This window comes from Puma concolor, chromosome D2 (genome assembly GCF_028749965.1).
Source record: "Puma concolor isolate L17-30 chromosome D2, mPumCon1.1.hap2, whole genome shotgun sequence".
NCBI lineage: Eukaryota > Metazoa > Chordata > Mammalia > Carnivora > Felidae > Puma > Puma concolor.
This window is the reverse complement of record NC_141677.1, coordinates 48,651,669-48,665,145: the sequence shown is the minus strand read 5'-3', so window position 1 is coordinate 48,665,145 and position 13,477 is coordinate 48,651,669. Positions and strand designations below refer to the sequence as shown.

At 40.4% G+C, this 13,477-nt stretch overlaps 1 protein-coding gene across 7 annotated transcripts in view; it reads left to right on the top strand.

The window, feature by feature from the left end:
• Nucleotides 1-36: 36 nt before the first annotated feature.
• Nucleotides 37-13,477, top strand: part of PARG (poly(ADP-ribose) glycohydrolase) — a 134,575-nt gene continuing 121,134 nt past the window's right edge. For 3 of the 7 annotated variants that reach the window (XM_086680263.1, XM_086680262.1, XM_086680260.1), the window contains exons 1-4: nucleotides 45-536; nucleotides 7,302-7,368; nucleotides 7,984-8,967; nucleotides 10,281-10,468. In XM_086680263.1, the coding sequence (XP_086536389.1) occupies nucleotides 317-536; nucleotides 7,302-7,368; nucleotides 7,984-8,967; nucleotides 10,281-10,468 (1,459 nt within the window). In that variant the 5' untranslated portion in view covers nucleotides 45-316. Of the gene's footprint in view, nucleotides 537-7,301; nucleotides 7,369-7,983; nucleotides 8,968-10,280; nucleotides 10,469-13,477 lie in introns of all 7 variants that reach the window. The other 4 variants (XM_086680265.1, XM_086680264.1, XM_086680267.1 and 1 more) reach the window with 4 other exon arrangements.

Genomic DNA, 13,477 nt, shown 5'->3' with positions numbered 1-13,477 from the left:
GCTTTGCGACAACTGTACGTCCCGGAAGTCGGAAGCGCCTGACGGCCGCCTTCCGGTGGTGGGAAAGTGAACCAAGCCAGAATCAAAGCGGCGCGTCCTGTGGCAGGTGGGGGTGCCTGTGGAAAGGGAAGGCAGGCGACTGGCTAGGGCTTGGCTCGGGAGGCCAGCGGAGCAGCAACTGCAGAAGCAGGCAGCGGCAGAGAGGGAATGGTGCCGGGAGGCGCCGAGGAGGAGGCGCAGTCCGTCCCTCTCAGGGTTAGTGAATGAGGCTCTCCGCCCGGGCCGGCCCGGGGACTGTGCGCTGCGGGTCCCAAGCATGAGTGCGGGCCCCGGCTGTGAGCCCTGCACCAAGCGACCCCGCTGGGGCACCGCTGCAACTTCTCCGCCGGCCGCCTCGGACGCCCGGAGTTTCCCCGGCAGGCAGAGGCGCGTTCTCGATCCCAAGGACGCTCCCGTGCAGTTCAGGGTCCCACCGTCCTCGTCAGGCTGCGTCCCGGGGCGGGCGGGACCGCACAGAGGCAGCGCCACCTCGCTTGGTACGTGGGGAAATAAAGATCTTTGTCCTTCCCTTTGGCCCAAACCTTTTCTTGGTCTCTGAGGACCCAGGAACTCCAGTCGTCCCCTTTCTGGTCTTGTGTGCACTACTCTGAGGCCCTCTTGCCGAGTCACTAAGGCCGCTTAGTGGGGGACTGCGGCCACATTTTCCCACTTGCATTGGTGGGGTGAGAAACCCTGATGAGCAGTCACTCAAGGCCGAAAATGGTAGTAGACTCCACCTGTTTGCTTTCCTCGGGTTTGACTGAGAAATTGCCTTGTTAAGGAGGTCTAATTGTGTATGTGAAGCTTCAACCTCTAGATGGAAAGAAAGCTGCAAAGAAGGTCACAGTTTCTCTTGATTCACCCCGGGGTTCAGGGCAGTTAGTATTACCTGGCATTGTACTTGTCTCTGGCATACATTGTTGAACTTGGCCTGTCTTCAGATCCTAAAATCCATCAGTAGAGATAGACAATTCTGTAAGAAGTCCGGGTAACAAGAGGTAATGGTTGTGCTGACAGGTGAGGGACATATGGTTAGGGTTAGGAATCAAAAGTACTTTTATTTTTTATTTTTTTTTTAATTTTTTTTCAACGTTTTTTATTTATTTTTGGGACAGAGAGAGACAGAGCATGAACGGGGGAGGGGCAGAGAGAGAGGGAGACACAGAATCGGAAACAGGCTCCAGGCTCCGAGCCATCAGCCCAGAGCCTGACGCGGGGCTCGAACTCACGGACCGCGAGATCGTGACCTGGCTGAAGTCGGACGCTTAACCGACTGCGCCACCCAGGCGCCCCAAAAGTACTTTTCAAAAAATGTTAATTTTTGAGAGAGAGAGAGAGCTCGAGGGAGGGCCAGAGAGAGAGAGAGAGGGAGAGACAGAACCCAAGGCAGGTTCCAGGCTCTGAGCTGTCAGCACAGAGCCGGGTACAGGGCTGGAACCCATGAACCACGAGATCATGACCTGAGCCGAAGTCAGATGCTTAACCAACTGAGCCACCCAGGCACCCCAAGAGTCAGAAGTACTTAATCCAGTCTGTGGGATCAAAGATAATCTCCCAGAAGATGAAATGCTTATTTTGAGGAGTGAAGAATGTTGAAGAGTTAGCTTAAAAAGAGGAAGTAAGGGAGCGTTCCTGAAGTATAGCTGATGCATACTGTCAACAGGGGAGAGTAGTGAGAGGGCTGCAGAGAGGTAGGCAAAGATCAGATCATACTGGGACATACAGGTAATGCTAAGGGTTTTGAATGCTAAAGGTTTTATCTCTGAGGGCAACCCGAAGCTTTTAATGGGTTTTTAGTAGGGGAGTGACTTTACACACATGCGTGCGCATGCATGTTTACACACACACACACACACACACACCTTTTTTCTTTCTTTTTTAAAGGTCTCTGGCTGATGTGTAGAAAATGAAGCATGTATTGAAAGGGAGCAGAACCGCAGGCCCAAGACTAAAGGAGTTAGTGTAGGTGGGAGATAATGATGGTTTATACTTGGTTGTGGGCAGTAGGAAAGGGGAGAAGTGGATGGATTCAGAGAGAATGGGATATGTATTTTGTATCTCATAAGAAATATATCTTGCTGGAAATACAGATTTGGGGATTATTGGTATAAACGTGGTGATCGGTGCTATGGAAGTAGATGAGATCATATACAGCATGTAGAGAAAATAAAGGCGACCTAGGACAGAAACTTTAGGAACACCATCATTTAAGAGTAGACTGAAGAGAAGTACCCAGAAAAGTAGGAGAAAATCTTGGCTTTTGTTGTGTCCTGCAGGGAAGAGAGCATTTCAAAAAGGATGCATTGGTCAACAGTGATGCGTTGGTCAACTGGACAGAGATCAGGCAGTCTTCAGGTGAATGATATAAACTTAGTTTTCTCAGGACTTAGAGGCAGTGGGGAGTACACCTGAACTAAATATTGAAGGATAAGCGGATTTACTGTGTAGATCAAGGAGAGAAAGAATTAAATAGGCAGAGGGAATGGCATGTGCAAAAGTGGTAGGACTGGAGCACAGGATGACATGAGTGACAGGAGATGAGTCCAAGAAGAGGGGCAGAGCTTGTTACGGACAAACTTTAGTGCTATTTCAAGAAGTTTAGACTTTATTCTGTGGTTAATGGAGGGCCACTAAAAAGCTTTTAAGAAGGGAGATAACATTTGGTTAGTATTTTAGAAAAGATGGCCTTAGTGGCCTTTGGACTTCTCTGACTGCAGTCTGCTGTATAAATTTCACCTGGTACAAACAGTAGGAAATCTATGAACTGAGTAAATATGCCATATTTATTACAAACATGTTTCATGAAATAATACCTATTATATATGATGCATTCTTATGTTGTATGTATTTTGTTAAAAAAAAGTCCATTGTAGTTTGTGTAACACTGTGTTAGAGAAAGTCAAGACTAGACCAGGAGACCAGTTATAGGAAACAAATGCACTTGTCCAAAGTGATGTACCTGTTCTTTTGATATTGGTGCTATTTTGAAGATGGAGAGGAAGGAATGGATTTAAGATTTAGGAAGATTTCAGGGAACTTGGTGATGGAGAGTGGAGGGGAGGGGCAACTGAGGGTGACCTCCAAGTACTGTATCTGAACCTGTCTAAGAGGCTGATTTCCATATAAAGGTGGAAGAGTTAGTTGCAAGTGGAGGGAGGCAGTCAGCCCTCTTGGTTGAATCTTATTTCCTGCAGATTTCTGCAGAAGAGGAACCAAATTAAAACTTGGGCTGTACTTTATTATGTGTTACTATTTCTGTATACTGGGCACAGGACACCAGTTAACAAATGTTCACAGACTAAACAAAAACTATTGTTTCAAATTTGGAATTCTTTAGGAACTTGGTATTTAAAATTTTAATATATAGTCATCCTAGGAGAAGTAGATGAGAAAAGGAAATGGATGTTCATTCAACATCTTTAAATTTTGTGTTATTTACCTTCCTGGGCATATTCTATTGGTTGAAAACTGCAAACCCTGCATAGAACTCAGGGTGCTATTCACATTCTGATGGCAGCTCCCCTTTTCTGCCTTTTATAGCTACCTAGAGCTTCTCTCCCTGCTCCAGGCACGGTCCAAGTGTAGGTCAGTGATGGGTGGTGGTGGTTGTGGGGGGACTGGAGCTGGTTTGTCTCCCTTCCCTTGAATCATTCCTTCAGCCTCAGTGCCGTCAAAAACATCACCAGACCTCTTTCCTCATCTCAGAACTCCCCCTGTCCGTCACTTTTTGGTCTCTCTGCACCCTTCCCATACCTTAACTTGCTGCTGATAAAGAGACTTTTGAGGTGTTCCTTTGAAATGCAGGTGAATTTCAAAGCATTTTGTGTCTTTTGCCTGTGTCTATAGCACCTACTTGATATGCTAATACAGTGGTTACTGAATGATGTTCTGAGATTAAGTGTAAATGGTGTGAAGTCAAAATAAAGTTGGAGGACTGCTGATATCAGTGAAAACGAGATTGGGTGAATTGTTGAGTTTCTACTTTGTGAGACTAGACACTTCACATTTTCTCTCATTGTTCTACATAAGCCTTGAAGTACATATTTATTGTTAATCCTATTTTATAGGTGAGGAAGTAGAAGTGAAACCCAAAGAAGTAAAGTACCAGTTAAGTGACTGAGCAAAGATCTCAGTCCAAGATCTTGACTCCAGATCTTTTATCTTTTTCATCACCTCTTTTACCCTCCTTTTTGCTTGCTGTGATTATTTCTAGTAAAAAGAAAGAAGTTCCCAGGTAATGTGGGAAGCATAATTTTATGCTCATTTTGGTAATAATGGGTAAAACTCTGAAGCAGTCCTGTGAAATTTTGCAAAAGAAACCTTTGGAAGCTAGAGTAGTGGTATTGGAAAGAGAAGTAGGGCTCTCAGAAGGACTAAGGAATGTTTTATTATCAGGAAATAGTGGTTCCTCACCTCTTGCTCCTCTTTTATCCTGTTCTCAGGCTTTAGGAATTACACTAGGAAACTATTTTTTTATTTTTTATTTTTTCAATATATGAAATTTATTGTCAAATTGGTTTCCATACAACACCCAGTGCTCATCCCAAAAGGTGCCCTCCCCAATACCCATCACCCACCCTCCCTTCCCTCCCACCCCCCATCAACCCTCAGTTTGTTTATACTAGGAAACTTAAAACTGGAGAGAGAATACATTCTCATGTCGAAGCTGTAGGAGAACACTTCATAGTTTCTTATGAAATGATGTATGCAGTCTTTCGGTTCTCTAGACTTGCCTTTATAGTGCTCGGCTTTGTGTTTATGTCTATTATAGGAACCTAGCTATTGCATACCATTTAATCGTTACATTTATGGAGAAAGATGTTTTATTTTTTAAATATTTATTTATTTTGAGAGAGAAAGAGAGCACGTGAGAGAAGGAGAGAACCCCAAGCAGGCTCTGTTCTGTCAGCGCAGAACCCTACACGGGGCTTGGTCTCACAAACCATGAGATCATGACCTGGGCCAAAATCAAGAGTTAGATGCTTAATTGACTGAGTCACCCAGGGGCCCCAAAAGGTGTTTTAAATTCTACACAGACTCAAAAAGCGAAGTTTTGGCTCCCTGCTGGTTTGTAATTTGAGGATTTTCTATACTTGTGTTTGATATAATGAAATTATTTAAATAGAGAAAGATGGAACTACAGAAGAAGTCTCGGAATCAAGTTGTTCATCCTCTTCTGATTGAAACCAATTTTTTGTCTGAAGCCTGATTTTCTGTAGAAGTGCTAACTTAATAAAAGCACTAAAATAGTGGTATTTAATAAGGATATCAAATATAATACTTTTTGTGATAGAAACTTTTTAAAATGCTAATCGAAGAATTTTAGTTGGAATGTTAGTATTTTATGTAAGGAATGAATTATATGGGACTCAAATATAGTGATAAAGCTGTATATTTTCATATATTTAGGACAACATCTGTTTTGCTCACATTATGGTATTTGAGAAGACCTAAGCAAATAAAAATGAGTCTATGACTTAAGGTGCCTAGATTCTTACATTGCAGTTTGGGGAATAGTTGAGAATGTTTAAGATTTTATATCTTATTATACTAAAATATTACATACATTTAATCCATAGTTTAATTAATTTTGAAAGCATGCTTATTTCTAATGCTTATGTAAACTGTGGTTTACATTTATTTGTGTTGCATTTCTTCAACTGAGTTATCACTTCTACCTTTGCTATTGTCTGCTGGTCATTTCTATCTAGTCAGCTCTTCAGCGTCTCAAATTTAGTATGTTCACATTTGACCAAATCATATTTTCCCCTAAATCCAGTTGTCTTATGTTTCCTACATTTTTACTTAATGCTGTAACTATCTTTTAAGTCTCTCAAACTTAAAGCTCAGTGTCACCTTTAACTTCTATCATTATGAAGTCTGTAATGACTCTCATTTCTCAACTTTTATTCTCTATTCTCACAAGGACTAGTTTTGGCCTTTGACCATTAGTTCTCCAACCTAGTTGCTGATCATCTGAGTCACTTTTTGAAAAAAATGTAGATTCTAGCTTCCTTTGTTGACTCCATCCTCACATATATAGATTGATTCAGTAGGCCTGGGGTCTAGCCCTGGGATCCATTAATTATCAGCCCGTTAATGATTCAGATGGTTTGGGAACCTCTGACTTAACACCAATAGCTTCCTTGCTGGTTTCTATCAATAGGGTCTTCCTTCTTGCCCCTTCAGATTTGCGCTCCAGGCTATCTATCATGCATGACTGAGAGCCTCTTAGATTTGAATTCTGGAATTACAGCTCTGAGTGTAACTTAACACTTTTTCATACCTCTTTGTGGTAGCTGACTTTTCAATCCTATTTTGTGTTGATTTCTTTTTAAGTTCTTTATTTTTCCTTGCCATTGATGCCTTTGTTTATGATTTCCCTTTGTGACTACGTTTATTCTTCAAGGCACAATTCAACCCCTATTTATCAGACTGTTCTACCTATTCTAGTTCCCTAAAGTCTTTTCTCAGAAATACTTTAATTCCTTTTAATCTCATTTAATACTAAGGTAGTTAAGAACTAACAAGTTAGTTAAGAACTATTTATTGATCGTATACCAGTTTGTGCCTTAAACATCTTGCATGCTATTTCATTTAAACCTCATAATTGGGGCGCCTGGGTGGCGCAGTCAGTTAAGCGTCCGACTTCAGCCAGGTCACGATCTCGCGGTCCGTGGGTTCGAGCCCCGCGTCGGGCTCTGGGCTGATGGCTCAGAGCCTGGAGCCTGTTTCCGATTCTGTGTCTCCCTCTCTCTCTGCCCCTCCCCCATTCATGCTCTGTCTCTCTCTGTCCCAAAAATAAATAAAAAAAAAAATAAAATAAACCTCATAATAACCCCAGGAGAGGTACTGTTAATTTGCATGTTTACAAATAAGGAATCTGAGACACAGAAAAATGATTCCTCACAAAGTTGCTTAGGAATACAATGGGAGCATTAGGATTTGAATCCAAGTCGGTCGATTACAGAGCCTGAATTCTCACCCATTAGTCCATACCAGCTCTTTTAGGGGCATGTTGCTTACTACTCTATGCCAGATGCATTTATATAATATTTCTGTCTTATCTCCCATTACTTGAGTGTGGCAGGAATGATTAATCTCTGTTTAACCCACAGAACCTAGCACAATGGCTTATGTGTATAAATGCTACTATAGGTATTTTCTCTTTGAGGGCATGTATGCATATACATAATTGTTTTGGTGTGTGTGTGTGTGTGTGTCTGTGTGTGTGTGTCTTTTTTTTTTTTTTTTTTTTACAGTTTTCAAACAAAAGACTATTACCAGTTGGATGGACACTAAAGGAATCAAGACAGCTGAAGCAGAAAGGTATAGAAACATGCCTATACAGAGAAATGAATAACATGATACATGAATGTTTTATCTTGCTTCATGCTTTTTCTCCTCGCTTGATCCCACTTTTCTTTACATTTATTCATTCTTTCAGATTACAAATAATAGTGTTTTAGAGTCTAATGTATCAAGGACTGTCCTATATACTTGAAATACAAAGATGAAAGAGGAATAGTCTCTGTTTCTATGATAGAGTATAGTGGTGGTGGCATACTCAAAAACACACGATCATTACATAGTGTGATAAATAAGACTTGACTGTCTTATATAAACAGAACAGTGGTAGTTAGTATATAGGACAATCAGCTTCACCTTTGCAGGAAGGCCTGCCAGGAGGTGAGTCCAGTTTAACATTTAAAGGAAGAGCAGGTGTTTCCCAGGCATGAGTTGGGAAAAGGGCTTTACAGGCATGTGTACCAAGTGATGGAGTCATGAAAGAGCATGTTCTGTGTTTAGGTAATCACAAGTAGTCTAATTATTACTATGGTAGTGGTAGTGTGGTTGTGTGGTTGGATAAGTGATTTTTTTATAAGTTCTTTCTATTGTATCACAAGTTCTATTGCCTCATTAGTTCTTTCTATTCTGTTGTAGTTTGCACAGTAAAGAAAACAATAATACAAGACTGGAATCCATGATGAGTTCTGTACAAAAAGATAACTTTTATCAACATAATGTGGAAAAATTAGAAAATGTTTCTCAACTAAGTCTTGATAAATCACCTGTTGAAAAAAGTACACAATATTTGAACCAGCATCAGACTGCAACTATGTGTAAGTGGCAAAATGAAGGGAAACATACAGAGCGGCTTTTGGAAAGTGAACCTTCGACAGTAACTCTGATACCAGAGCAGTTCAGTAATGCTAACGATCAGTCACCCCGAAACGATGATCACAGTGACACAGATAGTGAGGAGAGTAGAGATAATCAGCAATTTTTGACACCTGTAAAGTTTGCAAATGCAAAGCAGACCACAGAAGATGAACAGGCCAGAGAAGCCAGAAGCCACCAGAAGTGCAGCAAGTCTTGCCATCCTGTAGAAGACTGTGCAGGTTGTCAGCCGGAAGAGATAGATGTGGTGCCAGAGAGTCCCTTGTCAGACATTGGCTCTGAAGATGCTGGTAGTGGACTGAAAAATGCCAACAAATTGAGTAGACAGGAGAGTAGCTTAGGAAATTCTCCTCCATTTGAGAAAGAAAGTGAACCCGAGTCACCAATGGATGTAGATAATTCCAAAAATAGTTGTCAGGACTCAGAGGCAGATGAAGAGACAAGTCCAGGTTTTGATGAGCAAGAAGATAGCAATTCCTCCCAAACAGCTGGTAAACCTTCAAGGTTCCAAGCAAGAGAAGCCGACACTGAATTGAGGAAACGGTCCTCTTCTAAAGGAGGTGAAATTCAATTACATTTTCAATTTGAAGGAGGAGAGACTCGCAGTGGAATGAATGATTTAAATGCCAAACCGTCTGGAAGTATTTCTAGCCTAAATGTAGAATGCAGGAATTCCAAGCAACATGGAAAAAAGGATACTAAAATCACAGATCATTTCATGAGACTGCCTAAAGTAGATGACAAAAGGTAATTTTTTTCCACAAGAGTGTCTCCAATAGTGTAATACATTTTATAATTTTGTAAGGGGGTTTAACAGAGTTATGGTTTAGATTGAAGCAAAGAAATAGTTGGTTTCTTTTTAACTTTACGATAAATGTGTAATTTTTAAAAAATGTTTATTTTGGAGAGATAGACAGAGTTGGGAACAGGGGAGAGGCAGAGAGAAAGGGAGACACAGAATCTGAAGCAGGCTCCAGGCTCTGAGCTGTCAGCACAGAGCCTAATGTGGGGCTCAAATTCAAAAACCATGAGATCATGACCTGAGGCAAAGTTGGGCGCTTAACCATCTGAGCCTCCCAGATACCCCATGTTAATGCTAAATTTAAACCTAGATTCAAAAAGATCAGGGACAGAAAACAAGAAGTAAATAAATATTGTTAATTGGACTTTTTTAGTTTCATGATCTTCCTTCTGAAATTTGTGGGGATAATCAGAATTTAAAAATATGAGGTTGATAGTAGCTTCTGTTTAGCCATTTTTCTAGGCCATTAATACTGCATTTTCTCCTCTAATGCTCTGATGTGCAGGCAGGTGATGTTGTACTTCATAAATGAGAAAACTGAGATTTGAATTAGAGAATTCACTGAAATTATAACTTGTGGGTAGTAATGCTGAGATTTAAAGCTGAGTCTGTCTGATTACAAAGCTTACATTTTTGCAGTTATTCCATTTGGAATCTTAATCTCCATAATTTGTGATATTTTCTATCACATGTGCCAAAATAAGCTCACTTTGTTGAAAATTGTTGTCTAGAGACCTGAGAAGTAGCTGACACTGTGAACCATGCCTCATTTGGCAGTGCTCATATTCTTACATGGTCCGGTTTTTTTTGGGAGGTGATTTTATGTGTTCAGAAATTTGTGGGGTGCCTGGGTGGCTCAGTCAATTAAGCAGCCGACTTTGACTCAGGGCATGATCTCATGGTTCATGAGTTTCAGCCCCGCGTTGGGCTCTGTGCTGACAGCTCAAAGCCTGGAGCCTGCTTCAGATTCTGTGTCTCCCTCTCTCTCTGCCCCTCCCCTGCTTGTGCTCTGTCTCTCTCTCTCAAAATAATAAACATTGAAAAAAAAATTTAAAAATAAATTGCTTCCATAGACTTGAAAATAAGCTTTTCAGTTTTACCACGTTTTATTAGTTTTTCTTTTGATTGTAAATACCAAGGAGAGATAGCAAGTCTGGGACGTTTTAAACAATAACATTCTGGGTAAGTTTTATACTTGTGTACCTAAGGAAATTTAAATAGGCAGATTTGTGACTGAATACGTTTGTTTTGACCTTAGAAAAGAACAATGTGAAATCAAGCATCAAAGGACAGAAAGGAAGATACCTAAATACATTCCACCTCACCTTTCTCCAGATAAGAAATGGCTTGGAACTCCTATTGAGGATATGAGAAGAATGCCTCGGTGTGGGAACCGGCTGCCTCTCTTAAGACCATCTGCTAATCATACAGTAACTATTCGGGTAGGTATTTTCTCTTACCTATAAGGAGAGGACTCTTTAGTCTTCATTTATTGCAGTACTTATTAATGTGAAAAACAGGCCCAAGGCACAGAAACTGTTTCTTTTTTCTGCACAAAGTACCAAGAAGTCTATAGATTGGAGAAATATAACAATAGCTTTCTTTTTTTTTTTAATTTTTTTTAACGTTTATTCATTTTTGAGACAGAGAGAGACAGAGCATGAATGGGGGAAGGTCAGAGAGAGAGGGAGACACAGAATCTGAAACAGGGTCCAGGCTCTGAGCTGTCAGCACAGACCCCGACGCGGGGCTCAAACTCACGGACCGCGAGATCATGACCTGAGCCGAAGTCAGACGCCCAACCCACTGAGCCACCCAGGCGCCCCAACAATAGCTTTCTTAATGCAGTACTTAATACATCCATAAGATGAATTGTTGTCAGGTCATAAGGCAATTGACTTTTTCAGTATTTTTTTTTTTTTAAAGTCACTGGATTCTTTTCTTTCTTTTTGTTTTAAATTCAATTGACAGTATTTGTTGAGCACCCACTATTTGTTAGGTAGTGGGTTAATCTGTAATGGGTTAGTCCCTAAAGTTCAAAATTGTGTATGGTTCAGTATCCTCAAATCATTTTCTAGTTTTGCCCTCTTCTGAGCTCTAGATTATTTTAGGCATCCCCATCACTATTCCAGAGGTGTCTCGAACTCAACATGTCTAAAACCAACCTCATTTTTAAGAATTGTCGTTAGCGGGGCGCCTGGGTGGCGCAGTCGGTTAAGCGTCCGACTTCAGCCAGGTCACGATCTCGCGGCCCGTGGGTTCGAGCCCCGCATCAGGCTCTGGGCTGATGGCTCAGAGCCTGGAGCCTGTTTCCGATTCTGTGTCTCCCTCTCTCTCTGCCCCTCCCCCGTTCATGCTCTGTCTCTCTCTGTCCCAAAAATAAATAAACGTTGAAAAAAAAAAAAATAGTTTTAAAAAAAAAAAAAAAAGAATTGTCGTTAGGGGCGCCTGGGTGGCTCAGTCGGTTAAGCTCCCGACTTCGGCTCAGGTCGTCATCTCTCGGTTTGTGGGTTTGAGCCCCACGTCTGACTGTGCTGACAGCTCAGAGCCTGGAGCCTGTTTCAGATTCTGTGTCTCCCTCTTTCTCTGCCCCTCCCCCACTCACGTCCTGTCTCACTCTCAAAAGTAAAAAAAAAAAAAAAAAAAAAATTAAAATTGTGGTTAAATATACATAATATACAGTTTACCCTTTTAGCCATTTTTAGTGTCCATTTCATGGCATTAGGTACATTCACAGTGTTGTACAATTATTACCAGTATTCATTTCCAGAAATTTTTTATTATCCCACACAGAAACTGTACCTGCTAAACAATAACTTTCCATTTCTCACTAGTCCCTGGTATCCTCTTTTTACTTTCTGTAGCTTCTTTTTTGAAAAAACAACTTTATTGAGGTAGATACAATTTACCCATTTTAAGTGCTCACTCATTTCAGTGATACTTAGGTAATTTACTGAGTTAGGCAACCATCATTATAATCCAATTTTAGATTTCTGTCACTCATTGGGTCGTTTTAAATCATCTCACTTTTTAGTCTCTATATTAGATTTCACAGGAACTACCTAAAAAATCTCTGCTATTATACAACTTAGTCTAGATGTGATTAGATATTTTGAAGTATAGAATTCTTTTTCATGGTTATAGGTGGAAGTAACATTGAACAGGTTGTGGAGTTTGAACTGAGCTCTAAAAGATGACCAGACATTTCTGAGGGGGAGTTAGTAAGTCAAGAGAATTCCAAGACAGATACATAACCTTTATAAAAAAGGGCTATGTAGTGGGGATCCTGGGTGGCTCAGTTAGTTAAGGACCCAACTTCACTTCAGGTTATGATCTTGCAGTTTGTGAGTTCGAGCCTAGCATCAGGCTCTGTGCTGACAGCTCAGAGCCTGGAGCCTGCTTCATGTTCTGTGTCTCCCTCTCTATCTGCCCCTCCTCTCTTTCTCTCTCTCTCAAAAATAAAAATAAAAAAAAAACCAAACAGCTCTGTGTGGTTGAAAAACTATTTGTTTTAGACATTGAAAATAATTGGTTTGTTAGAGCTTAGAGTTTGGATGGGGAATGGTGGAAGATAAGACTTGAAAAGTGGATTGGGTCCATATCATAGAGGTGTTCAAGTGCCAGGAATTGGACTTGAGTCTGTAGGTATTGGAAATTGATAAAAGGTCTGTGCACACGTAGCAGGATTAATCACACAGCTGTGTGTAAGGAAAATGGAAGTGAGGATCCATTGGAAACAGATAAGGGATGTTAAGAGCTCTTAAAATCGGTAAACTTTATCTACCTCAATGAAGTTGTTTCTTCAAAAAAGAAGCTACAGAAAGTTAGCAGGTAAGAAACAAAAAGGAAGGGGACTGTAATTATCAAATTGTGCTGCGTTAAAGTGGCTCAGGGGTTCTTAGGAAATTTGACACAACATGTGTTTTCTAAATTATATTTTTAACTGAAAAACCTGTAATAAAAGAACAAACAAACACACTCAAACTTGAAAATGCTTAATATATTTTAACAAAAAACAACAATATTTTAACAAAAAAAATTACCATTTGAAACTATTTAGGTTAGTGAAAAGAATTTTCTTAATACTGTGAAAGAGATTTTCTTTCTTTCTTTCTTTTTAATTTTATTTTTTATTTTTTAAAATTTACATCCAAATTAGCATATAGTGCAACACTGATTTCAGGAGTAGATTCCTTAGTGCCTCTTACCCATTTAGCCCATCCCCCCTCCTACAACCCCTCCAGTAACCCTCAGTATGTTCTCCATATTTATGATTCTCTTATGTTTTGTACCCCTCCCTGTTTATATATTATTTTTGTTTCCCTTCCCTTATGTTCATCTGTTTTGTCTCTTAAAGTCCTCATATGAGTGAAGTCATATGATATGTGTCTTTCTCTGACTAATTTCACTTAGCATAATACCCTCCAGTTCCATCCACGTAGTTGCAAATGGCAA